Source organism: Pseudochaenichthys georgianus, chromosome 13, assembly GCF_902827115.2.
Source record: "Pseudochaenichthys georgianus chromosome 13, fPseGeo1.2, whole genome shotgun sequence".
NCBI classification, from domain to species: Eukaryota; Metazoa; Chordata; class Actinopteri; order Perciformes; family Channichthyidae; genus Pseudochaenichthys; species Pseudochaenichthys georgianus.
The window spans coordinates 1,238,768-1,266,422 of record NC_047515.1 but is presented as its reverse complement, the minus strand read 5'-3'; the positions used below and the strand labels follow the sequence as shown (position 1 = coordinate 1,266,422).

The following is a 27,655-nucleotide window of genomic DNA, read 5'->3' as shown; positions in this document are numbered from 1 at the left end:
TTCTTTGTTGACGGCCGTGGCCAGTCCTGGATCGCCTGAACCTTCCTTTCTTGTGGTCTAACGTTGCCCCGCCCAATGATGAAGCCCAGATATTCGGCTTCCTCCAGTCCAAGCTTGCATTTTCTTGGATTGGCTGTCAAGCCCGCCCTTCGGAGAGATTCCAGCACTGCTGCAAGCCTTATGAGATGGCTATCCCATGAGTCACTGTGGATAACAACGTCATCCAAATAGGCAGCTGCATACTCACGATGTGGCCTCAGAACCTTGTCCATCAGTCTCTGGAACGTGGCTGGTGCTCCATGAAGCCCGAAGGGAAGCACAGTATATTGGTACAGCCCTGTGGGGGTGGCGAAGGCCGTCTTCTCTCTTGGGACCTGCCAATACCCTTTCGTCAAGTCCAGAGTGCTGATATATCTGGCTTCCCCAAGCCGATAAATCAGCTCATCTATCCTGGGCATAGGATACGCATCAAACTTGGAGATTTCATTCAATTTTCTGAAATCATTACAGAACCTGTTGGTTTTGTCTGGCTTAGGAACCAGAATGACAGGGCTGGTCCACTCACTGTGAGATTCTTCAATCACCCCCATAGCCAGCATTTTCTGCACTTCTTGCTCAATGGCCGCCCGTCTTGCCTCCGGCACCCGGTAGGGCCACATCTTTACCTTTTGGCCAGGCTCTGTGTGGATTTGATGTTCCACCATCGTTGTGTGTCCAGGTCGTAGTGAGAACACATCCAAAGTCTGCTGAACCAGTTCCTTGGTTTGCTGTAACTGAGCTTTGGACAGCCTTGGACCGTATTCCACTTCGGCCACCTGGTCGGGAGAAGAGGGGGACACAACCGGGGAACCACATCACAGCAGTGCCTCTCGGGCGTACCATTTCTTTAACAGGTTAACATGGTATATTTGGGATGGTTTGCGACGGCCAGGGTGGCGTACCTTGTAGTTGACTGGTCCCACCTTCTCTACCACTTCATAGGGACCTTGCCACGATGCCAGGAATCTGTGTTCTGTGATGGGGACCAGGAGAAGCACTTTATCCCCGGGCAGGAACTCACGCGGTTGGGCACCTCTGTTATACACTTTCCTCTGGGCTTCTTGGGCTTGAGCCATGTGCTCTCTGACCATGGGCCAAACATCAGAGGACGGGTGGCGCAGTGGTCTGTGCATCTGATCATCAGATCAAGGGGGGTGCTGGGGAACTCCAGTTCGAAACCCGCTCCTGCTGCCACTGCGTCAGGCCGTTGTGTCCTTGGGCAAGACACTTCACCCGGAGTTGCTCCTGTGGGTAATGTCCACAGTACATGTATAATATCAATGTGTACTTGTAAAAGTGCCTCGATGACCTCGAGGCGTGAAGATGGATGGTGTGGCGCAGTGCGCTGTGCAATGATCATCAGATCAAGGGGTGAAGAGCCTGCAGAGATCCTTCATTATCTTGGACATGAAGGGAGTGCCTTGGTCTGTTAGCATCTCTTTAGGAATCCCAACTCGGCTGAATAGGTGAAGCAGCTCCCGTGCAATCACTCTCGTTGTCATGTTCCTCAAGGGAATGGCCTCCGGGTACCTGGTTGCATAGTCAAGGATCACAAGAATATACTGATGTCCCCTGGCCGACTTCACCAGCGGTCCCACTAAGTCCATGGCAATGCGAGAAAACGGTACATCGATTATCGGTAGAGGTATTAGGGGATTTTTAAAGTGTGGCTTGGGACTCATCTTTTGACATTCAACACAGGTGCGACAATAATACTCTATAGCTCTTACCACCCCTGGCCAGTGGAACCGGCTCCCAATCCGCTGCCTTGTCTTCTCAACCCCTAGGACATGGCTGTGAGCCAGATGCAACACTGTGGACACATATTGTTTTGGGACAACCAACAAGTCTCTTCGCTGACCTTCAACCTCTTTGGCATAGTATAACAGATTATTTTTGATTAGGAAATGAGGACATGTAAGCTCACCTACTCCTGGAACAGGTGTTCCCTAACATTGCTGCGTGCATGCAACAGATTGGGGTCTTCCATCTGGGTCCCGAACTGGCCCTTCAAACTTGGAAGCAATGCGACTTCACCCTCCTCATCCCCTGTGCTTAGGTCTCCCGGGAAAGCAACAAAAGGGTTATCATTTGCCTCGTCTGCACTGGAAGATTGGTTGCCTCTCTGCTCCTCCGGCACAGCACACACAACTTTGGGGAACTGCTGAAGAGACGTACCCTGGGTGGCAATTTGTCCTTTCTCTCGCTTTCCTTTGGCACGCCTGGGATTTTTGGGACTCACCTCCGTCTGGTGCCGCTGGCGCTTGTATAGTGGGCAGTCTCGCCCCACCAAGACTGAGACTGGTAGGGAAGGAACCACCCCCACTTTCAGCTCACAGCTGCCTTTAACGATACGTCCACACAGCAGCTTTAGACAAATCTTCCACCGCTTCCAACGCTTCTCTGCCCATTGACTTTGAATGGGGATGACGTCACTTTGCCTCGCTTTTCGCCGAACTGCATTGTGGGGGGGCGAAGCGAAGATTTCCAGGATTTCCAGGATTCAAAAGTTGAGCAATGTTCAACTTTTGAAGCTGAGCTGGAAGCGTCAGCCAATCAAACACGTTTATGCAAATCTGCCAGTACAAGCGCTAGCCAATCAAACCACGGGTATGCTGGGAGAGCCAGACCGCAGCTCATTTCCTCATATTCCAAACGAGAAATTACGGTAGCAAATCACCCGGTTCTTTACGACCAGCACTATTACCGAGATACAAACCGGACGAACCAGGCATGGAGGGAGGTGGCAGAGACAGTGGGGGAAACTGGTAGGTTTTCGCCTGTTTGAGGAGTTTATATATATATATATTAGGGCTGTCAAGTTAACGCGTTAATAACGCATCTGGAGGTCTGCAGGTTACCTTGAGTCTGCAGGTTACCTTGCGGGGTCTTGACTGTCGGTGGTGCCACCGGAGTCTGCAGGTTACCTTGCGGTGTTTTGACTTTCGGTGGTGCCACCGGAGTCTGCAGGGTTCCAGTTATTGTATTGTCCAACACACTGTGACTCGAGAGGTGCTTGGTGATTTGGTCTCTTCTGATTAGTGTAGCTGGACAATAGCAACAGTGGAAGTGCGTAGTTGAGCGGCACTGCAGACCACATCTAGCACTGGTGAACTCTGAAAAAGTTAAAAAACAATAGTGGGTAATATAAACACATGCTTTAACTATATTAATGTTATATCATACTTAACATAAGTTAAAAGTAACATAATAATCAGTAGCCATAAATAAAAGCAGATATATACAGATGTAAACAGATAGATAAACTGATGGTCAACTGACAAAATAGGATAATCAGTATATCAACTATAAAGAATTAAGAAAATGTTTGTGTAAACTATCCAACAGATTAAGATTATTAAAAGATGTGCAACAATTGTCAATCTACTAGCAAAATAGCACTGCAACTGACAGTGGCTGACAGTTAACAATAGTTTGCAGCTCTTTTTGGTAGCAATACATGTATGTATGTAGTGCTTATATGCTTATAGATGCAGTATATTTACAGTGCATATTTAAGGCTATTTCTGCTGTACACCAGTATAAAGGTAATACCTCAGTTTTCTACTTGTTTACTTTTACCCTTTACTAGTATTTTAAATATGTATCTTTCTACCTTGCTAGTACATCAGTTTCCTTTGGGATGAATAAAGTACCTATATATACACATGTATGTTGTCTGTTCACATGCATTTTGTTTGTTGTTCAAGTTATGCCTTAACATTGGCTTTTACCTTTATGTTTCACCGTTGCATGATTTTTTATGTGGTTAATCACCGAATGCCTTTCTGCAGTCTTATAAGAGCAGAATGGGCACTGATAAAAAGGTGAATCGGCGGACTGTAGGGGCACAGGTTCTTCTCCCTCAGTAAGAATGGTATGGTGTCTGAGGAAGAACACAACATGGAATACATTCAAATCAGAGTCTACATGTATCAAATGTTGTTATTTCTTTAAGCAGATCGATTCAGTTGGTTTGTAAGAATTTAAAAACACATCAAGATGAACAATGTAGATATTCTACATCTATGGATTCTTACGAACATTTCAAGACCAAGCATGCTGCGCTAACTTATTGGTACGGCCATACAGACAACTTACAAGGTAGGAACTAGGCAGGAACATGTCTACTGGGTTGCATAATACATCATTTATTACCTTCGGTCCCCTTCCATGATGTATAATCATCTTCAAATGTAATAACGCGGACAAACAGACCAACGTGGTTCTTCTATCTTCTTCTTCTTCTTCTTCTTCTTCTTCTTCTTCTTCTTCTTCTTCTTCTTCTTCTTCTTCTTGGCGGTAGGGAAACAGCTCCGGGCGCATTACCGCAATCTACTGATGTGTAATGTGGACTCACAAGGCGGGGTCGGATAAAAGGCGTGCTGATCAAAATACGTCATGGTTCCTGACCTGCGGAGGGAGACTCCCCCCCTTCACTGGAGAACTGCGCTAAAACAGCTGATCACAACGTTCACACTCTGTGGTCACGAAGTACTTATTTTACTGTAACTTTGGAAGTTGTGTTACCAATGCTTACTGTTTATTTGATACCAATTTGGTAATGCAATTAATAAAAACAACAAGGTTTGGGTTCGTTCTTCAGATGACTGTGACCTTAACTTGTAAGCTTGATAATGAACTCCAGCTCAACCAACCATATTGTAATATCTAAGTAATCATCTTGAAATATGACATTAATAATTGTAATATACACACCTCATATTGTGAGGTTGATTTCACATACACTACTTCGACATTAGCTTGTCTACATACTTGAGCATAGCCAATTTAAATTAACCTGATGCATACAGTTCCTACCTACATAATAAAATATCTCTCTAAGTTACAAGGATGACCTTATTTTATCAACCTCAAACAGAAGCTGTTTGTTCTACAGTATTATCCCACTTAACGCTTAACACTTGTCTATTTCGTTTTAACCTTTATACAGTCTATGATTTTAACCTGGAGGCTACGATTAGCATCGTTAGCACCGATGTAGCTACCACTAGCTTACATGCTAACCCAAGCCTTACCATTCATTACATAGCTGATTAAAATTATTAACACATAAATAAAGCACTCGAATTTCACTTACCGCATTCATGCACCGTCTGTTTGTTGTCATAATAGTCCGATATATAAGCATGAAGAACAAACAGCCACGGCCGGCTACAAGTTGTGTTTCCTGGATGAACTGAGCAGGCAGAGTCCCTGTAGCTAGCTTCACGGAGCAGCTAGCAGAGAGACAAGAAGCTAACAGCAGCAGTCACTTGACAGAGCCGTCACTCAATGTGACCACGCCCTAATTTATGCACAAACTTTAAGACCTAATATAAATAAAATGGTCGTGTTAGAAAACAATTCACTCACAGATTCATAATCATGAAGGTGGAATCTAACTATATCGATAATAAAATGTATGGAGCCAGGGGTAGAAACATGTTTTTTCTGCTGTAAAATTGGGCATTTTTCTGCAGCCATCGCCGATCGGCCGATATATTCTGCAGTGTGTGGCACTTCCGTATTGGCGTCCCGGCTCTACCCCACAGTTTGCCGCTTGGTCGCTGCACATTATCCCTTACATATGATTATATAGAGTCATTATTCATTTGTTTTAAAGCAGGAGGCGAAAAACGCTTGCCTCGGGGAGGGAGAAAAAGAGCCACAGCGGAGAATAAACAGAAGGGCAACCATGGCAACCATGCAAGGGAAGTCTTCTTCGCTGATTTTGTGGCAGACTACAGCGCCACTTACAGGGCTGGCATATGTACTACAGCATCTCCAGCGCTTTCGAGCGGCAATGGCCGGCCCAACCTCTCATTCCCCTGATAGGTGGAGAATTGACCACTAAGCGGAGCACCACTTTTGTGACGTAGAAAATAATTCAAATCTGGATCAGTCTGTATCAGATCCGTTGCAGCCCCGTTTTTAGAGATTTGGGTTTGGAGGAAAAGAGAGAGGGTTGTGTTTTCTGATACTTGGTGAGTTCTCTGACACACCGGGGACACATATTCATGTATAAAAGACGTACAAGAGTGCATTTTGCATGATAGGTCCCCTTTGATGTGGCGGACCCTCCGTGTGAATGCGCAAACGGAGGGGTAGTGTGTAGGGTGTAGGGGGCGGTTTGGGATTGGGCCTAAATATCGTTCCTACTTTCTACCCTCAATGTTTGCAATTGCATCTGTAACGATATTGATCATAAAGCACCTAAACTGCTAAATTCTAATAACCATAAAACCAGATTCCGAAAAATGGAGAGAGAAAGTTGGATATGTGCTTTGATTAAATATTTAAACAACAGGATAAAAATCTCAGGAATAAAGCATCCTTTTTTTCTTCTTTAATTAGTGCGAATGCTGTGTAGGCTACAGCATTCCACTATAGTTCTTCAAATCTTTATTAGTGCGAATGCTGTGGGCAGATGCCCATCCAGGACAGCCTGTTTATGGAGGCGAGTGGGGGGCAGGAGTCGGACGACTCCTTCCCCGCCTCCCTCCAGGGCTCGCCATGCGGCTCTCCCCTTCCCCCTCTTCCCCGGACGGGGGAGACGGGGTCGGAGCGAGAGTCAGAGGTGGCGGTCGAGCACGTGGTCCCCTTCTCCGTGGCCACGGCACTACCCGCATTGGGAGGCATCATGCTGGAGCTGCCAGAAATAATCGGCAAGGCAACAGCATGTAGAGGTCTCCCGTTCAACGAGTACGGGAGAGGGTGGCTCTGGACGACATGGCGGGCGTGTTTTCCCGGGTGCAGACGGGCAGGAGTGATCCGATCTGGCCGCGCTTCCCCGCCATTAGGCGGTATCAGGAAGGTGCAGCGGCGAACCCGAGGAGCTTGAGGGCTCCGGTGGCCTCCTTTGTCCCCTTCACCAAGGTGGAGGGTTTCACAGATGAGGTTTTCCCAACCACCCCCGCTCTGGAACCGAGCTTAACGGCATTTTTTGCTGACCAACTCGGTGGTGACGTTGGTCGAGCGATTCACCACCGTGGCTCCAGAGGAGTCGGAGGAGATCGCTAAGGCAGCCAGCACGGTGCTCACGCTGTGCGCAGCCGTGGCGGTGTCACAGGCGAGGATTACGGCATGGATGACACAGATCCAGCGTCACCTCTGGTTACAGCAGGCAGCGGTCACAGAGCCAGCCAGGAAGGTCTTACTGGACGCTCCGATCAGCTCGGACGGGCTGTTCGGGCCCCAGTTCCTGGCCATGGTTGATTCCATGAAGGCGGCTTCGGAGCAGGCGGAGGACATCCGCCAGCACGTCGGCTGGCTCCAGCCAGCGGTGAAGCAGCAGCGACACCAGCGGGAGACGGACAGACACCAGCAGCAACAGCAGCCGAGGCGTCAGAATCGTCCGTCAGCGGCGGCTGGGGCACCGACCCGCACCTCCAGGGCACCGTCCCGCACCGACGGGCCCCCACCACAGAGGGGGGGTAAGAAGGGAGTGAGGTACTCCCGTTCGGCGTCTACTCCACGAGAGCCGCCGAAAAAAACAAAGCCGACCTTGACAGTCTGGGGGGGAGTGTGATCTTCAGTTACAAATGTGTGTCACATATCCCCCACCCTGGGAGCTGCCTATGACCTGTCGGTTAATAGCCAGCCGGGTTCGGTACAAAAGCCTGCGCTATTTAATCTATCGATTAATAAGCTGCGGAGCTCAATAATTACACCAACTGCCTCCAATCTGATGATTAGTAGGCGGCATGGTTCGCGACAGATTTCTGATGGTTATGACTCTTCGGTTATTAAACCACAGACCTCTCGGCATTCTTCTGTCCGAGATACGCCACCTATACACGGTCATCATAAGCCATGAGAGCAGTGTTAACGCCTCATGTGGATATTACTGCACACACCTCCACCCATCCTCTGAGCGTGTACACGTCTCATGATGCGAGGCGGAGTGATACGCAGCATGTGGAGGCCTCCGCACAGCCCTTTCGCTCTAGGCCCACCTTGGGTTGCCTCACGGGCAGCGGCGGCGAGGGCTTTGGAGTGGCTCGTCGTCATGACAACCACAACACATCTCGAACAGGCGCGCCCGCTGTCAGAGTCTTTCTCGGCGTGGCAGCGCCTGTGTTTGATGGACGGATGGATACACAGGCTGATCAGCAGAGGGTACACCCTGCAGTTCGCCTCCACCCCCCCACAGTTCAACGGGATACAGGTGACATGCCTAACATCCCGAGAACAGTGTCTTGCGCTCCAAGCAGAGCTACGGTAACTCCTGTTGAAAGAGGCTATTTCCAGGGTTCCCCAGGAGGAAGAAAATCAGGGGTATTACTCCCGCTATTTCCTTATCCCGAAAAAGACAGGGGGAATGAGACCCATCCTCGACCTGTCAGCTTTCAACGAGGCAATAATGAAAAGACCTTTTCACATGCTGACGGTCAAAAAGGTGCTAGAGTGTGTTCACCAGGGAGACTGGTTCAGTTCTATAGACCTGAAGGATGCTTACTTCCATGTGCCCATCATCCCGAAACACAGGAAATTCCTGAGGTTTTCGTTCCAGGGAATAGCGTACCAGTACAACCGTCTGCCGTTTGGCTATTCCCTGGCTCCTCGTACTTTTTCAAAGTGTGTAGAGACGGCGCTGCAGCCGCTACACAGAGGAGGGATGAGAGTACTATTTTACCTGGACGACCTGCTGCTGCTGGCTCGCTCTAGGGAGGAAGCGGCTTTACAGACGGTACAACTCATATCGCATCTGTCAAAGCTGGGTTTCATGATCAACTGGAAAAAGAGCTGTCCTGTTCCAGCCCAGAGTATTGTTTACCTGGGGGTGGAATTGAACTCAGCCCGCATGAGAGCACGACTCTCACGGCAGAGAGTGGAGACGCTGACAGCTCTCCTTCAACGTGTCATACCCCGCAGCGTGGTGACGTCACTCTCCGTGATGCGGCTGCTCGGCATGATGGCAGCAGGTCACGGGGTGATGCCCCTGGGTCTCCTGCACATGAGGAGACTGCAGAGGTGGTTCATCAGCCTCCGCATCGACCCCATACGACAGACGATGCGCATGGTGGTCATCCCTCTGTCCGTGGGTTCAGACTTAACATACTGGAAAAGTCCCCACGTCCTGTCAGAGGGGGTTCCCCTGGGCAGAGTTACGTCACACACCTCGGTGTTCACAGACGCATCTCTCTCAGGGTGGGGAGGAACGTGCATGACGCAGGCAGTGGGAGGACAGTGGCCGGCTCACATGCCTTTCCACATAAATGTGCTGGAATTGATCTCCGTACGGAGAGTAATTCAGCATTTTGCCCCGTCAGCATGTGTTGATTCGCACAGACAACAGAGCCGCAGCAGCCTACATCAATCGCCAGGGCGGTGTACGCTCAGCGCAGCTCCTGAACACAGCCAGGCGGCTGTTGATCTGGGCGCGCGCACACGTGCTCTCCATCAGAGCACTGTATGTGCCTGGAGAGCTGAACAAAGGGGCAGACCTCATGTCCAGAGGAGGTCCTCGCCAGGGGGACTGGAGCCTCCATCCTGAGCTGATCGCCCAGGTTTGGGGCCGGTTCGGGAAAGCAGAGGTGGATCTGTTCGCCGCACGTGGGAACGCGCAATGCGAGCTCTGGTTCTCCCTGTCAGCACGGGACCACCCCCCCCTGGGGGTGGACGCGTTCGCACATCGGCCATGGCCCAGGGGACGGCTGTACGCCTTCCCACCAGTCCCGCTGATTCCTCGGCTCCTGGACCGAGTACAGGAAGAGCGGCTGTCAGTGATCCTAATTGCCCCGGAACGCACGGGAGCTTCATGGTTTCCATGCCTACAGCGTACGCTGTCAGGCAGGCCGTGGGAGATTCCGTGGCGGGGGGACGCTCTCTCACAGGTGGAGGGAGCGATCTGCAGTCACCCAGTGATAGGCCAGCCCTTATGGGCATGGCCCCTGAGCGGGAACACTTAGAGAGCTGGGGTCTCTCTCAAGATGTTGTACGCACCATTCAGGGAGCCAGGGCCGCGTCTACCAGAGCGTCCTACACAGCCAAGTGGGCAGCGTTCCAGCGTTGGTGTGTAGAAAGAAGCCTGGACCCCATCACGTGCCCCCTGCCTCACGTGCTGTCATTCCTCCAGCTGTTGTTGGACAGGAATTTGGCTTTCAGCACAATCAAGGTGTATGCGGCTGCCATATCATCTTGTCATGTGGGTTTCGGAGCAGGGACGTTGTTCAGTCACCCCCTGACGAAACGGTTTCTGCAAGGGGTACGAAGACTCAGACCGGTGTCACGCGCACTGGCGCCTCAGTGGGATTTGGCTTTGGTTACGAGCACTAAGCAAAGCCCCATCTGAACCTTTAGAGCAGGTTCCCCTCAACATCTCATCAGCCAAAGTAGTACTGCTTTTGGCTCTAACATCAGCGAAAAGGGTGAGTGATTTATCGGCTCTCTCTGTGGCCCCGTCATGCCTCCGGATCCAAGGAGATGGCAGTTCGGCTGTGTTACGTCCTAACCCAGCCTTTATGCCAAAGGTCATCACTAGCTCTTTTAGATCAACAGTGATCACCTTGGATGGGTTTTTTCCGCCTCCTCATAAATCGGAGGAAGAAGCCACATCTCACCTCCTCTGCCCGGTGCGCGCGCTGGCCTGCTATGTGGCGCGCACGGCGGCAGTGCGCCGTTCTCAGCGCCTGTGTGTGCATTACAGAGAGCGCTCTATCGGGCAGCCTCTGTCTACACAACGGCTGTCACACTGGCTGTGTGGGGCGGTCTCACAGGCGTATGTCTCCTCTGGGGTGGAGCCCCCGGAGAATATCAAAGCGCACTCAACCAGAGGAATTTCCTCCTCCACGGCGTTGAGCGGAGGAATGTCAGTGGAAGATATTTGCACGGCTGCATCTTGGTCTTCCCCCTGTTCATTTATTCAATTTTATTTGAGGGATGTTTCCCTTTCCTCTCTGACGCACCCGGTACTGGGTGTCCTGTCGGAGTGAGTGACGTCAGGGATCTAGCTGAGCGCTCTACTACCTGGCTGGCGCGGAGAGAGCAGCTGTTCCCCCTCTATGATCGCAGGATAAGGTGGGACGTTCGTCTCTACTTCTCACAGCGGTCGGTATGTATTGTCCCAGCCTTCACCCCGTCAGGAAAACAGGTATGTTTGCTATGTTCCAGGGACGGTGATGCGCCATTACGCATGGCACAACAGGCAGGGGGTGTTATTGAGCAGGTGTGTCTGTGCTTCTAGTGCCGGGCGAACCCAGTGGGGCGCAGACTACATCATGCTTCGCCCTTAACCCAATAGCGATAGCCTTAGAGGGCGAAGCCATATACGAAATAGAACTGAGGTTACCTAACTGTAACCCAGCTTCTATGAGTAATGGCGCAGCCCTCTAAGCGCTGGGCCCCACTGGCTCTACGAATAGCTGAAGAAAAGTTATATTGTATGGGAGCAGATTGCCGGGCCCCCTTCCTATTTATACCGAACGGTGGCCCGAGGGTGGGGCCCACCTAGCGGGTGGGCGTGGACTACAAGTGTTTTCAGTACTGCGCGGGGGCGCAGAAGGGTAAACCCAATAACGATATTCTTAGAGGGCTGCGCCAATACTCATAGAAGCTGGGTTACAGTTAGGTAACCTCATATGTCTATACTACATATGTTCACACACACACACACACACACACACACACACACACACACACACACACACACACACACACACACACACACACACACACACACACACACACACACACACACACACACACACACACACACACACACACACACACACACACACACACACACACACACACACACAGACACACGTTCCTCATATTTTATACATTATTGGTGACGTATGGTTTTGGTTCAAAAGTTTGCAGTTCAAATAATATCTGCTGCTTTTCAAAGAATTTTTACTTTATTTTCTCTTCTTAATACACATTCACTACTACTTACATCTGCTATTTAACTCCTTCAGCCTACTTTCAGCTACAGAAACAATTACTAACTATTACATTATTCAGCTATTTCAGGACATTGAGGCTATACATGTTGTTTATACCTTTTTAAAACCTTTTCTTTAAAATATTAAGCTTCTTCACTATTTTTCCTACTCTTCCAGTTTAACATTTCACTTTCAAGTTTCCAACAAAGTCATTGCAATGCATTTGAGCTGTAACAATTTTGATTCAAATCATTTCACTTTTCTGCATTTCTCCGCTAAGTTCAGCAAAACACTTACTTGGTTTTTGTAGCTAAAAGCAACTACCATTCAGCTAATAAAATATTAAGCTTTTTCTGCATTTTCAGTTAAATTCAGCAACAAAAGTTCACAGTTTACTGCATTCGCACGCATTTTCTGCTGGAAATGCATTTTCTAGTTTGTCCTACTTTTTGCACTCACTAATTAAACTCCTGAATTCTGGAACTCCTGGATTACTAAAGGTAAATAACTCCTGAATTAATAAAGGTAAAGAACTCCTGGATTAATACATGTTCATTTTATTTTATCTTAATAATTGTCTTGAAGTTACACACTCCGGTACAGTAGGTGGCGGCATGCGGCTTTAAACTTCGGTTTGTAGCCCTCAATAAAAACAAAAGAAGTTGAAATAATCAATGAGTAACGCCAGGGGGCAGCAGAGTGCCGTCGGTTCTGTGTGGAGACAGCCATATATACAGTCTATGGTGGAGAGCGAAGAGTAAACCATTCACTTCGCTGCTGGAAACAATATTCCACTCTAGTGAAACACCTTTATGTACTTTAGTGCATACTAGAGGTAAGAATTACACGAATAATGTTGTCGTTCTTTCACTTCTTTTGAGCTCTGGTTCTTCTATTTGTCCATTGAGATTAGCAAGTGGCTAACGCTAGCAAGGTTTGCTAGCTAGAAGCAGCAATATACAATCAAATGCTGTTGGAGAGTAATAATCGGTAAGTTATTTATACAGCTATCTGGTTATTTAGAAATAACCATGGTAAGTAAACAGAACTGTAAACATGCAGAACTACATAATGTCCTACTGCAATCGAACCTTACAATCCTTACAGACAAAAGTAGTGCAGTACAAAGTAGAATATTCAAGTTAAGCACACGTAGGCTACTTAAAATGTGTAACTAAGAGTACTTGAGTAAATGTACTTAGTTACATTTCACCACTCGGACAAATAAACCATCAAGTATTAAAAGCCATACTAGTAAACATTTATGAAGTGCCTACTCTTTTTCAGACTGGCTTTAGAAGATGTCAAATGCAGGGATCCACTCCGCTGAATGTCCTACATGTCCTGTTCTCTACAGTGTCTCTGACAGTTGATGATTGAGTGTCTCTGCTTGTCTCCCTCTTATTAGCCAGTCATCATGTCAGGGGGTCCAGCAGTGAGGGTCAGCATCGAGTCTACCTGTGAGAAGCAGGTGCAGGAAGTGGCCCTCGATGGAACAGAAACATACGTCCCTCCTCTCTCCATGTCCCAGAACCTGGCGAAGTTGGCACAAAGAATAGACTTCAGCCAGGGATCTGACTCGGAGGAGGATGAGGTCGAAGGTGAACCCAGGGACAGCGAGTGGAACAAGCAGGAGACCGAGGAAGAGGAAGGTAACGTATGCTCAGAGAAAGACTGATCATCATTGTTACACTCTGTTGAAATGTACTTCAGATCAAAATCAACGCATTGGGTTGAATAAAGGGTACACCGGGCAGTATCAGGGAATTCTATACATGTAGAGGGAAATATGAGATTTTCATAATAAGGTTTCCTCACATTTTCCGCTGCGATCTTTAAGGTGCTACGTTAAAAAAGAAAGCAGAAGGTGAAGGATTTTCACGTCAAGATCCAGTTGGAACATTTTACAATTTATAATGAAAATACTTTGCTTGAAATACATGACTGACACCACTCTCTGCAGCACTGTCCTGTTATCAGTTAGCAATGCTTCAGTCACAGAGATGGTGTTTTTCTTAGATGAAAAGTGGATTTGTGTTTTCCTCCCACAGGCACAGTGAAGTTCCAGCCGTCTCTCTGGCCCTGGGACTCGGTGCGTAACAACCTGCGCAGCGCCCTGACGGAGATGTGTGTGCTGCACGACGTGCTCAGCGTGGTGAAAGAGAAGAAGTACATGGCTTTAGACCCAGTGTCTCAGGACCCAGCAGCTAACAAGGTCAACAGGAGAATATCATTTAAAGGGCCAGTTCACCCCAAATTCAAAAGTATATATTTACATGAAGTGCTTTTTATCAATCTAGATATTGCTTTCTTTCCATTCAATTGGAAATGGACTCACTTGCACAGTGGTTGGTGGACGTAGTTTGGTTGGAAAAAAACGGTCCTAGATAATTCTGCTCACAATGGGTTCTTTTGACTATCTGAAGTAATCAAGTCATGATTTCTGATCACAGACATTGCTCGTTTGCTTCTCATATGTATGTATCCACCAAATGTATCACTATGCAGAATGAAGCGTGCATCTGCTCATGGACATGAAGTGCGTGTTCACTCGTTGACTGTTCATATGTTTGTTTTTTTGTTCCATCTAGTTTCACACCAAAACCATGTAGATTGATAAAAGCATTCTAGTGAAGAGAAAACAGGATTATCTTCTACATAATGACTTCCAATGCACAACAGCTTTCCTTGCTTTGTGCAGACCCCCCAGGTGTTCCAGCTGATCAGTAAAAAGAAGTTATTGGGCACGGCAGCGCAGCTCCTCCTGAAGGGAGCCGAGAAGCTCAGCAAGTCAGTAGCAGAGAACCAGGAGAACAGGAGGCAGAGGGACTTCAACTCTGAGCTGCTGCGTCTCCGCTCCCAGTGGAAACTACGCAAAGTGGGGGACAAGATCCTGGGAGACCTGAGCTACCGCAGCGCAGGTGAGAACGCCTCCAAGAGAGACCTCTCAGGGCTCCTTCAAAGGCTTTATTGTCAGATGCACAGTAGCTACAGTGTAGATCTCTCATCTGAAGTCCCTGGCTCCTCCAACAATGCTATATGTATGTATGTATATATATATATATATATATGTGTGTGTTTTGGGTCTGATATAGATATATATATGACCTAAAACAAATCAAAAAAGAAACGGTAGAATGAAATAGTGCAAGACCAAATAAATCCAGTAATGTAAATAATGCAGAGAATGTTGTAAGTGACCAAGTGAAGGCAGGAGTCTTTACACATGTATATAGAATCAGATCAACAAGAACAGGATGTCAGATGAAATAGTGTACAGTGTAATGACATACTGTTTGTTGTAGTAATAAATCAATTGTAAGATGCAAACAGATGAATGCTACAGTCTATGAAGGACGTTCCTTTACAGAGCTCATGTTCCAACATGACTGCTTTCTGCAACGTAATACAAGGACACTTTAACTTCTGATCTAATCCCAATCTAACATGTGTTGAATACTTACCCATGCAGGTTCCCTTTTTCCTCACCATGGCACGTTTGAGGTGATCAAGAACACAGATATTGATCTGGACAAAAAGACCCCGGAGGACTACTGCCCCCTAGATGTGCAGATCCCCAGTGATTTAGAGGGGTCTGCTTATATCAAGGTACAAATCAAAACCATAACTGAATGTTTTTCTATACAAGTGGTCACAAGGAAACATCTGTGTTGACTTTACACACAGTGATTAGCGTCTGGAGTTCATTGATAACACATTTCTCACTCACCTCTGCATGCTTGTATCAAATGCATGAGGAAAAAAACAGGGAAACGAATGAATTCCCCTGAAGCAGCTGGGAAGTGGCAACATTGGAGTTGGTTATGCCGAGCGGTTTGGTGGATGTCCTGTGCCGTCCGCCCTTTTATTAGTTTTTTGTGACGTGTCATGTGTTTCAGAATTGTAGTTGTAAAAGTGCTGTTTGTGTCTTCAGGTGTCCATCCAGAAACAGTCTCCAGATATCGGTGACCTGGGGACGGTCAGCCTGTTCAGGAGACTTCCAAAGACCAAAGCAGGTACGGTTCAATTCCCACCCAGAGATGTTCAATCATTACAAGTGTTACATGTTTAATGAGGTGAGTCTCTGCCTCTAGGTCAGGGGTCTCCAACCTTTTTTAGGATGAGAGCTACTTTAAAAAATAAAACAAGTCGTGAGCTACTTTTACTCTTTTGTGTATATATTTAGCACATTTTAACATTATTATATGCTGACCTTTAACCTTTGTGTGCTGTTTGGGTCTGTGGGACCCCTTTTCAGTGTTTACTAAAATAACATGTATTCAATTTAATTATTTTTAACCTGCTTTATTTGGGGGGGGGTCCTCGCCTCCTCTAGGGGGGTCCGGGGGCATGCTCCCCCGGGAAGATGTTTTTTTAAAATGTTGAAGTGAAATGCATCAATCTGGTGCACTTTGGGCACAAAATGAATGTATGGATACAGCTCTCAACACTCGGATGAAAGGGAGCTGTATACTTTTCAATGATCCAAACATCTTTAGAATATGATCGAAAAGAGCGGGGGACATGTCCCCCCTGTCCACAGTGGAAATTACGTCATGTGTGTGCGTCCAGTGCAATAAATATATATGCAAGTTTCAACACACACAGAGTAAAGCTCTGGCATGATAGGCTGATCAATGGGGCTGATGTGTTGTGTAGATTCTGCCAGAAGGAAAATCAGCGGCGAGGTGCCACATTGCTTTGCTTCCCGACCGCAACGCTGGTCCCGCAAATCAAGCAAGAACGTGATTGGTCGATATTCATTGTGGGGGAGGAGGGGTGTTACATATATATAGAGTTCGCTATGATTTAGGTTTCCTTTATGCATAGGGTAGATTCTTTTAATTACATTTCCTTTATTTGTTTTGTGTATTTTTTACATTTTTGATTTGCTTGGCGAGCTATTTTTAGAACATGCCCCGAGGGCGACTCACGTTGCCCCTGCGGGCGAAAAGTACACGCGGGCACCGTGTTGGATACCCCTGCTCTAGACGATCAAAAGGATGTTATCTCCTTCTCTCTTTTTCTTCACTTCCCATTAGTTTATCTTTGGCATCTTCCCTCATCACCTAAACCCTTTGTTCCTGTCGTCGTCTCTGCTCCACCTCTTTCCTCTGCACCCAGGCACCCAGCAGTGGCACGTGAAGCTCGAGGCGGCTCAGAATGTTTTGCTGTGTAAGGAGATCTTCGCCCAGCTGTCCAGAGAAGCCGTCCAGATTAAATCCCAGATCCCTCACATCGTTGTGAAGAACCAGATCATCTCACAGCCCTTCCCAGGTACAACGCTGATGACATGTTTTGTTTGACGTTTTCACAGGAACATCAATGTTTGTTGCCTATAAAACATTGACGTGCATCACGATAGGCCTGTGCTATGTTGTAATAGTTCTACATAGAGCGGTGCAGGGATGACGTATTTACCCGGAAGTAAGCTGCTGGTTCCCTCGACAAAAAGCAATGGAATTTCTCCACAGGATTTTGGAAAATAGCTGGAAATAAGGTCTGTGGAAAACAAACCTGTTTGATAAATGCACGTTTTGTTTAGCTGGATAATATCCACATGTCTATCCTACTTTTATAATTTTCGAATCATAAATCTAGTCGCCAGAAGCAAAATGCTAACGTTATGCTATAAAGGAACTACAGCAGAGTACAGCAGGGTCGCTGCTTCAACGTCACAACTTAAAATCCATATTCAAACATACAGATTCAAAATGGTCCAACTTGAAGCGTTTGTTTGAACAGTCTGCAGGAGGCAAGGACTTGCTTTCAAGCAGAACAGAAACTAACTTAGAGGAGTCTTTACATGTTCGGCGTAATGACGTACAACGTCCTCCACGACTTCTGTAGTCCTATTCAGCCACTTGATAACAACCATCGTTTTTCAGACCCGTCAACTCTTCAAAAAGCACCACTGCTGATGTATTTAATGTCGTAGAGCAAAACGTGATCCGTCTCTTGACTTTGTGTCAACCACGGACTGTATTTTGAGCTATTTTCCAAAATCCTATGGAGAAATCCCATTGGCTCTGAGAGGAGGGAACCGGCAGGCCCGCCCCTGGCCTACTTGGGGCCCCAAGCGACATTGTGAGATGAGGCCCCCCCCCAAAAAATATAATGAATGAAAATAAACTACTTCTACTTATAATAATAATAATAATAATCAATTCAATAATATAAATACTATATTATTTTATTATAATATAGTTGTAATATAGTCAAGACAAAACATGCTTATGACATGCTCAAAAACTGATATTTCTTAAATCTGTATTCTAGTTCCCTCTGTCAGCAATGTGTCAACAACTACACACACATTTCTATCAGTATTTCTCTGTGTTGTGGTTGACATGATGATGACTGTTAGGAGTTAAGGGAGAGGCTGAGCATCACCATGAAATGTGCAAATTGACATAAAAATGAATAAAAGGGGAAAAAATGCTCCATGTTTTTTAGGCTGTAAACTTTAACTGTTATGTAAGCCAACTAGACAGACAGTTTATCACTCTTCCTCCTGTACATTAGCAGAAACAAGGCATAACATACTTGAATGAATGTTAAATAAAGAATGCTGGAAATAACTGCATCTCCATTAGCCTGTATGCTCTGCAGAGACTGCCTTCTTCATGTCCTGAATTGCAGCTGATGGTTTAATATGGCAATTGGCAATTTGACTTATACAACATTCGCAAGTTGTACATTTGACTCATACAATAACCCACCTTCGTGTGATGCTCTAGTTTCTTCATGTTTTTCCCCTCTTGCTTTCGCCGGACTGAAACTGTCTTTTCACCGACATCTCTTCACCTGCACTAGTTGCCGTATCAAAGCCGTGATTGGTCAGATGTCGGGTTACAGACGTGCTCCCCTTGTCACCTCTCACTCTCGCGTGTCAGCTGGGGGTGCACGGAGAACTGTGCACAGCAGCTGAGGCCCTCTGGGCGGGGCGCCCTGCGCAAGGCGGGGCCCCATGCAGCCTGCGTGATTGGCCTGTAGGGAGGGGCGGTCCTGGGAACCGGTAGTGGTAAAATGCTAACTCACTTCCGGTTTTAGGACTCGTCACTGCACCACTCTATTAGGACCATATTTAAAAGAGGACAAAAGACAGAAAAACCTTTGGTCAAGTGTATCTCTGGAGTAGCCCTTTTCCCTCTCTGAACAAAGGCATAAAACAATATACTGTTTGTTCCTTTATAGGACTGCAGCTGTCCATCTCACTCTGCCACTCCACGGGAGAGAAGAAGAACCATCGAGCGTCTCCAGAGAAACCCAAACCAGACGACCACCTTTACGTACTGGAACACAATCTGCATCAGATGATGAGAGAGGTGAAACACTGCTGTTCCTCTGCATGTAAAGCTGTTTTCTTATCACATATTGATACAGCACTTTTGTTAGTCGATAGATAACAAGACATTGAGCCACCAACATTTCAAAAGGTATTTTGAAACAATTTGACCACTCTGTACTTTGTCCACCAGAGAGAATGATAACGTATCGTGGACAGATCATTTTTTTAGTTCACAAAGGAAAACTGTGAGCGAACCTAGTCAACAGTTTAATTTCAGTTTTAATTTCTGGAAGAATCTGCAAGCTCATATCTAATGTCTAGAATACCGCCCTAAATATATCTAGAAAAGTCCCATGAGCAGAAGTCTTTTACTTCATTTACAATGGTTACATTTGAACCAAACGTTTCCTCTTTTACAGTTCCACAAGCAGCAGCTGAGCTCTGTGGTGATGCCTCATCCTGCTAGCGCCCCCTTTGGCCACAAACGCATGCGCCTCGCGGGGCCCATGGCCTACGACAAAGCTGAGATCTCCAACCTGCAGCAGAACGAGGGCCTTCTGGAGAAGATCATCAAACAGGCCAAACACATCTTCCTACGTAGCAGGTAGCTTTAATCTTACCATCTGCTATTTTCTTTTTTTTGTCAAAGAAATTATGCATAATTTACAATTGCAGTACTTTAGTTACAGAAGTTAACCATCCGTGCAAAAAAACAAAACAACATTTTAAATAAAGGAAAATTCAAATGTACTTTAAATTGAGACTATGACATATATAGCATATCATTGATTGTAAACCCCTTTTTTAAAAATGAAAACATGAAATATAATTAAGGTAATAAACACACACATATATATATTGTGTGTGTGTATATATATACACACACACACACACACACACACACACACACACACACACACACACACACATATATATATATATATATATATATATATATATATATATATATATATATATATATATATATATATATATATATATATATTAGGGTGGTCCTTAAAATTGGAAGTTGGAAAGTCTAAGCTCCAACCCCCAGAATTCATTCTATTATTCAAGAAAACTCTCCTGGTGAATTGTTTTCTCAATCTGACAACATGTACCCCTCATCAACCTGGAAGTTTAGCCTCAGTTGCAGCACCGTGGCTGCTGGTGTGGCAGACCAGGTCCATGAGGGAGGGGTACATGTTGTCATAAAAAAATGTACCTCTCACGAAGGACCACCCTAATAAATATACTATATCAGTGGTTGCGTTAGACTTCGGGATCTTAAAGTTTCCGTCATAATCCATTATTACCCGTCTTTTTATTTGTCATGTTTTAATGATGAGATGAGACATATTTCATATTTATGTTTGGGTACTGAGCAGCAAATGTTCATTCATTCATGTTTGAATGATTCATACGGAACTTCTAAAGGCATGGAGAAACAAAAAGATGAACAGAGACACCGACCGTGTGTCACTTTCCATGTCAACACGAACATGAATGATTTCTTTGTTCCTGCACTGACAGACAGCAGAGGCCGCTAACAACACCACGACCATTGAGCCTAAACAGGCAAATATGAACCATGCCATCGTTTTAAATGAGACGATTACAATCAAACTATGAACAAAACATTTACAAGAACAACTCAATTGCCCTGCTGTAGCCTGAACGCTGATTTCTGCATCGCCGTGCACCCTCGGACAAATCCGTTACTCATCTTAGCTTCTCTTCAAATGTCGCAGAACATTCTGCCACCTTCCCTCCTCAGCCACTTAAACTCTTGCTCCCACTGAACCCGGTACTCCCGCTTCAACTCCTTGCCACTTGCTTGCCCCTCTGCCGCCGGCAGAACGTTGTCAGTTTTAGTCTTACTGGCTTGTCCTCCATCCTCCACCGCATCAATCCCTCTTTTCACCTCGTTTATCCACACCATCACAACTACTGGGCTTATTAGAAAAGCTAGCCGTGACATTTTGCGATCGCTAAAGCCGGTTAAACAACGAGGTCAAAAACAAGACTAGACAATAGCTACTTAATATGCACACACTCGCCACCAACTGGACAGGGGTGTGAATGACTACATAATAGTTACAGACTACAGTAGAGTAGATCGCCCTCAGTCGACCTGGCCCTAAGGATGTAATATAATGTGGGCCGCTGCTGGACATTTTGGAGCTGTTCCGAGTTGTGTTCTAATCTGTCAAAATGACGGACTGCTTTCAGATTTTTCCATCATTCTTGGAAAAATCCGTGATTGACGGAAAATATTCAGTTAACGCGACCTATATATATATATATATATATATATATATACACAATAATAATATTTAAAATGAGCACTGAGCCACCACAATTACATGCTACCGTAACATTTGGGGATGAAAGAATCAGCAACATGTTTTGCAATGGAAATCATTGGAAGTTGTGCAAAATGATTGATATTTGGATCAGTTGCAGTAAGCACACATTGTGTCGTCCATTTATGAAACTCCCCAAGATTCCTCTTACTGCATTTTCACGTTTGGCCAGTAGATGGTGCGCTGTCTTTGCTCATATTTACGAGCAAAGAAGTTTTGATTTGTTTATGCTGAGTGACGTCCTTTGTAAGGTTTATTTTTCTTCATAATTCAGTGTAAACGTTTGTGACCACCAGGACGGCACGGACCATTGACAGCCTGGCCAGCCGCATAGAAGACCCCCAGATCCAGGCTCACTGGTCCAACATCAACGATGTGTACGAGTCCAGTGTCAAGGTGCTCATCACCTCTCAGGGCTACGAGCAGATCTGCAAGTAAGTGGAGGAGAGGAAGGAAGGATAGAGGAAGAACCATAGCGTGCGTGCGTGTGCGTTTGTGTGTGTGTGTGTGTGACCAATTTATTTTAGGGATGCCTATCATGGATGTTTTTTAGCCGATACAATAACCATTCATTTCCCTTTTTTCCCACAAAGAAGTTAATCACTTATATTTAAAACTTAATTTGTTGGTGGAAAGCTGTTTATGTTTATGCACTGACATAATGCTCAAATCATAACTTAAACACAAATAAATGAAACAAAGTAAGTAAAAAGCATTTCTCAATAATTAGCTCCGATGTTAGTTCCTCACTGGACGGGTGCAGCTGAACATGTCTGTGTTCAGGTCCATCCAGCTGCAGCTGAACATGTCTGTGTTCAGGTCCATCCAGCTGCAGCTCAACATGTCTGTGTGCAGGTCCATCCAGCTGCAGCTGAACATTGGTGTGGAGCAGATCAGGGTGGTGCACAGAGACGGACGGGTGGTCACTCTGTCGCACCAGGAGCAGGAGCTGCAGGACTTCCTGCTCTCACAGGTGTGTGTGTGTGTGTGTGTGTGTGTGTGTGTGTGTGTGTGTGTGTGTGTGTGTGTGTGTGTGTGTGTGTGTGTGTGTGTGTGTGTGTGTGTGTGTGTGTGTGTGTGTGTGTGTGTGTGTGTGTGTGTGTGTGTGTGTGTGTGTGTGTGTGTGTGTGTGTGTGTGTGTGTGTGTGTGTGTGTGTGTGTGTGTGGTGTGTGTGTGTGTGTGTGTGTGTGTGTGTGTGTGTGTGTGTGTGTGTGTGTGTGTGTGTGTGTGTGTGTGTGTGTGTGTGGTAACTACTCCAGTGCATAGTACAAAAGTAAATGAGAAATGTTTAACTTCCATTTAGCTGCAGAGCCTCCCACTCATTTGCTAAAGTCGGTTTTCAGGTCATCTGGCTCACTTTTGTTCGAGCAACAGATCTGGCCACATGGAGGGAAGTTAAACATTTGCATATATGTTTATTTCAATATACATCTCATTCTCATGATTCACAGCGTGTTGAAAATCCGTTTAGGATAAATTCAAGGTTTCACGTGTTTTATGCAACCTTATATATCTTCTCCATCACACCTCAGAGGGAAACTTTATTGTACTTTTCAGAAAGCATGACCAGTGGAAACCTTATATCAGAAAAGATGGTGATTTTCAACTTGAAAGTCTTTATTTATTTGTTGTGAATTATCCCCTTAATTATCTCAACTATAGCTAAATACACTATTTAAAAAGCCTCTTGGATTAGCTGGTAAATACATCATTACAAAGTTCTAAATAGACTTTCAGAGATATTGTAAAATGGAGTTCTCCCAGGACAACAGCGCTATATAGTGTATAAAAGAATGAAAAGGAGCACAACCTTAAATATCTAGAGCAGAATGCTACACACACATGAATGCAGCAGTAATGTCGTTGTCCCCAGATGTCTCAGCATCAGGTGCATGCAGTGCAGCAGCTGGCCAAAGTGATGGGCTGGCAGGTCCTCAGCTTCAGTAACCACGTGGGCCTGGGCCCGGTGGAGAGCATCGGCAACGCCTCGGCTGTCACCGTCGCCTCTCCCAACGGAGAGTACGCCATCTCAGGTGAGACAAGTAGCGCTGCCCCGACTAAAAATGTTTCTAGTTAACCAATTGTCGGCGATTAGTCGACTAATCATCGCATGTTTACAGCAGAAAAAAACATGTTTCTACCCCTGGATGCAATAAATATTATTATCGATATAGTTAGATTCCACCTTCATGATTATGAATCTGTGAGTGAATTGTTTTCTAACACGACCCGTTTATTTATATTAGGTCTTAACGTGTTTGCATAAATTAGGGCGTGGTCACGTTGATGGACACGCACATGCCTCACTGTCAGCTAACAGCAACTTGTCCACTCTGCTAGGCTACAACCATAGAGGCTACAACGTTAGTTAGTCATAGTACTGTACTTGACCCTTTAGCTTTAGCCGTGTTCGTGGTGATTGTGCCTTTTAGGGAATATTGTTACAAATACCAGACAATTAAAATGTCGTGCTGTGCGCTTGAATGTACTAACAGAACTTCCAAGAAGTCTAAAATGATAATATTATACATGTTAACCCCGTTCGCAGGTGTTTGTGTGCTTGGTAGCTTAGCTTGCTACTTATTAGCCAGCTAAGGACGTAACCCTTTATGCATACATATACATTTTAGTTTATGATTCAGCCTTGGGTAAGACTTTTATAGTCTATGGTATGACACCCATAATGCTAATGGAGCAAATGTTAATAGGGGACCCAATTATCCCAGTGGTGGCCGCCGGAGCTAACGGAGGCGCAGGGGGCTAGCTCCAGCCGGCGTCCCGGAGCTAGCCCCCTGCGGCTCCGTTAGGTCCGGGCGGTGGAGTCCGTCTTTTCTCAACGTGTGAATGACAAGCATTAAGAATAACAACATATAGCTAATTCTCTTGCAGATTGTCTCATTTGATTATGAATGTAACGTTATATAGGGGAACGACACTGTTAGCAGTAACTTGGTATGCATGTATTTCATGTTAGCTTAGCTTCTTAGCCTGAGCTAGCTCTGTTTACTTCCAGTTCGGAGGCAGCAGGTCCCGCCTCGGCTCCGCCTCTTTGCCCTTATTTGGAGCAGGCGGGATTAGACTGACGTCACAGTCGAGCCGTTAGTGGCCGACTCCGCCTACTAAGGGCTTCACGGCAACTCTGCAGAATGCTATGGGTGACGTCACGGGCACTACGTTCATTTATATATATATACAGTCTATGGTCGGAACATGCAGCAAGGACACACACGCTGAGCATTTACTCCAAAAATACCTCCGCACATTACGCCCTCATCATGAAATGAAAGACTTAATTTATTGGTTTCTGAGGTCATAATGATTCTCTATTATAATAGATATATGTTGATACAAAGCTAGGCTACTGCCTGACTCACTGCTGCTGGGTTTCCTCAGTCTGAGAAAGTAACACTCGGGGATAATGAAGCTCTGATGGCAGGATATGGAGGAGACTTGTTTCCTGTCACCTTGTGGAGGTCGTCCTTTACACGCTCGGAGAGATCCCACACTTTGGATCCTGCCTGACAAAGTTACCTTGGGGACCAGGCACAGCTCTGAATGAAGTGCGAGGGGTTTTCTGGCCGGTTAACGTTTAGTCGACTAATTGGGGGCAGCCCTAGAGCAGTGTTTCTCAAACCTTTTCATACCAAGGACCACTTAACCAATAAAAAAAACACTCGCGGACCACCTGACTCCACAAATATCAAAAGACACATTGTTTTTCTAGAACAGATTACACCTGAAAATGGTACAAACACGTGGCAACATGTGTGATGTGTGTGAACTTGCCAGAGATCAAGCTTAACTAACTAGCTTGATGGCTTAATAATGTTGACCTATCAGTTTTATTGGATTTCCATATTGGTATCTCTGAACCAAACAACAAGATAGTCATTTTTAAAACTCAATGTGCTGTCATTAAACAGTCACAGCGGAAGAAATGCATGAGAATTAAACAAATATATGGAAGTCACAATTAGCCGTCATTGACCAGAATTCAAAGGAGCAGAGATGAGACTTGTTGCCGTTTGAACAAAAAGGCTTACACACTCTCCCTTTTTCCTGAGCAGGTGAAGCAACTCATGCATTGCTCTTGCTTAATGCAACTAGGCCACACCTAGCCTCAGCTCTTAAATCACATGAGACCAGACAGACGGGTTGAAACAAGTCGAAGGATCATTGAGAGAGAAAAATCACATCACCTCAAAAGAACGTACGAAGGGTTGTTATCTACAGCAGGATCCCAGGACACGATACTGAATGCTCTCATTATCTCACATTACCACCAAGTATGCCAGTATTAACATTTGTGTATCTGTTTTCCATTCAGTGCGTAATGGCCCAGAGAGCGGGTGCAAAGTTCTGGTCCAGTTCCCCCGCAGCCAGACTAAAGAGCTGCCCAAGAGCGACGTCATCCAGGACCCCAAGTGGAGCCACCTCCGAGGGCCCAGCAAGGAGGTCCACTGGAGCAAGATGGAGGGCCGCAACTTTGTGTACAAGATGGAGCTCCTCATGGCGGCACTGACCCCCTGCCCCTAGATACTGTCACACTCTTCATAGACTCCCTTACACTTTTTTTTTTACCCAATCCTTGGACTTTCAATACTGCCATCGTTTCCTTTTCACCTAGTGTCTGCTGCCCTCTCGGTTTGAGTTAACGTGAGGTGTGTGCCTCACACGATTTCATACAAAATAAAAGGTTAAGTCTGTCCATGTGTTTGTGTTGATTTGTCAAAAATATCTTAAGAATGAAGCTATGAATTAGATGTGATTTAAAGAGGTATGGTTGGAATGCGTTTGTGGTCTTTATCTTTACAGTATCAATGATCTAATATGAGCAACAGCATTTTGGAGAAACAGACTTTGTACTCCCTTTCATCAGATGTATTATCTATTAAATATGTTCTTTATTTGTTAGGTCTGATACCTGGTTTGTATGATTGTGTGAAAAAGCCACGATGAAAAGAAAACCACACAATTCACTTGTTTAGACAATAAATAGAGTATGTATTGTTTTCCAATATCATGAGGGATATATTTACATTCATCCAGTGTTATCAGCTGTGAAGCATGTGCATCCAATACAAATGTAAACATGGTACACAGTTTTCATAATTAAACTGCCTTCCTCTGTGTAAGTAACGTGTTCAACAGAAGAAAATAAGATACATTTTATTTACATCTAACTATAAAAATAACTCTTGTGTTAAGTGAACAGTGTGTAGTTTCCTCCGGCGGTGCAGACGTCCATCAAAGAGGCTGCAGCTCTGTGGCATCATTTTCTGCATGAAAGGACACTTGAACTTAACACTTCATAGAGAACAGCGCTATATTAGACCTTTGTCCCTTTAACACACCCATACTTAGACACAATACATCCCTTTCACCCACACGCACGCCCATCAAGCCATATCCATCCCTTTCACACACTGAGGCAGCAGAAAGTAAACTCAACTCATACTCTATATAGAATCAAGATCCAGCCAAAGGATCCAGCATATATCTCGGTTTAAAAATAATTAAGTTCTTAGTAAAGTTAGAGAAAATGAGGTGCACACTCAAAGGCTCCTCTCAAACCTTTATTAGAACATGGAAACCCTTTCTGGACTTTATGAGTCCTTAGAGCAGGGTTGTCAAACTCAAGGCCGGGGGCCAAATCCGGCCCGCGACTTCATTTTATGTGGCGCCGCAAGAGCTTACAAAGAATATAATACGTTTATTATACAGTTACATACCACTTTACAGAATCAGGTTGCCCATAAACTACATGTCCCACAATGCATCTCGTTTTGTGACATGCGCACTGAAGAGACTTGCAATTATTTGCCCTGGATTTCTGCTTTCAGACATAGTTAATTACTAAATTATAATCCTTTCCGATAATAATCCAATGCAGAGGCAATAATGTAATATAATACATTATTTTATGTATATATATTATATATTTATATATGTATATTTACAACCGGCCCTTTGAGTGCAACCTTAATGCTAATGTGGCCCTCGTTGAAATAGAGTTTGACACCCCTGCCTTAGAGGATCCACTTGATAAGGAATTAGATTGGATTCC

At 45.5% G+C, this 27,655-nt stretch overlaps 2 protein-coding genes and 1 long non-coding RNA gene across 5 annotated transcripts in view; 1 reads left to right on the top strand and 2 right to left on the bottom strand.

Moving 5' to 3' along the window:
* Window positions 1-26,294, top strand: part of med17 (mediator complex subunit 17) — a 29,926-nt gene extending 3,632 nt beyond the window's left edge. Inside the window, exons 1-13 of one of the 3 annotated variants that reach the window (XM_034097667.1) lie at window positions 12,624-12,765; window positions 13,339-13,582; window positions 13,982-14,145; window positions 14,632-14,851; window positions 15,403-15,539; window positions 15,865-15,946; window positions 17,055-17,207; window positions 19,128-19,258; window positions 19,641-19,825; window positions 21,884-22,021; window positions 22,371-22,560; window positions 23,462-23,621; window positions 25,916-26,294. In XM_034097667.1, the coding sequence (XP_033953558.1) occupies window positions 13,348-13,582; window positions 13,982-14,145; window positions 14,632-14,851; window positions 15,403-15,539; window positions 15,865-15,946; window positions 17,055-17,207; window positions 19,128-19,258; window positions 19,641-19,825; window positions 21,884-22,021; window positions 22,371-22,560; window positions 23,462-23,621; window positions 25,916-26,124 (2,004 nt within the window). In that variant the 5' untranslated portion in view covers window positions 12,624-12,765; window positions 13,339-13,347 and the 3' untranslated portion in view covers window positions 26,125-26,294. Of the gene's footprint in view, window positions 1-12,623; window positions 12,766-13,338; window positions 13,583-13,981; window positions 14,146-14,631; window positions 14,852-15,402; window positions 15,540-15,864; window positions 15,947-17,054; window positions 17,208-19,127; window positions 19,259-19,640; window positions 19,826-21,883; window positions 22,022-22,370; window positions 22,561-23,461; window positions 23,622-25,915 lie in introns of those variants that run through there. The other 2 variants (XM_071205292.1, XM_071205291.1) reach the window with 2 other exon arrangements.
* Window positions 3,025-4,281, bottom strand: LOC117457211 (uncharacterized). Its single transcript, XR_004553319.2, has 3 exons — window positions 4,198-4,281; window positions 3,774-3,925; window positions 3,025-3,155 (listed from the first exon to the last, which is right to left on the bottom strand). It is a non-coding gene; the product is annotated as an uncharacterized lncRNA (long non-coding RNA).
* Window positions 26,295-26,806: 512 nt separating the features above from the next.
* The window catches only part of LOC117457526 (V-set and transmembrane domain-containing protein 5), a 9,603-nt gene continuing 8,754 nt past the window's right edge, over window positions 26,807-27,655 (bottom strand). Inside the window, exon 4 of the mRNA XM_034097670.1 lies at window positions 26,807-26,867. Within this exon, the coding sequence (XP_033953561.1) occupies window positions 26,836-26,867 (32 nt within the window). The 3' untranslated portion in view covers window positions 26,807-26,835. The remainder of the gene's footprint in view (window positions 26,868-27,655) is intronic.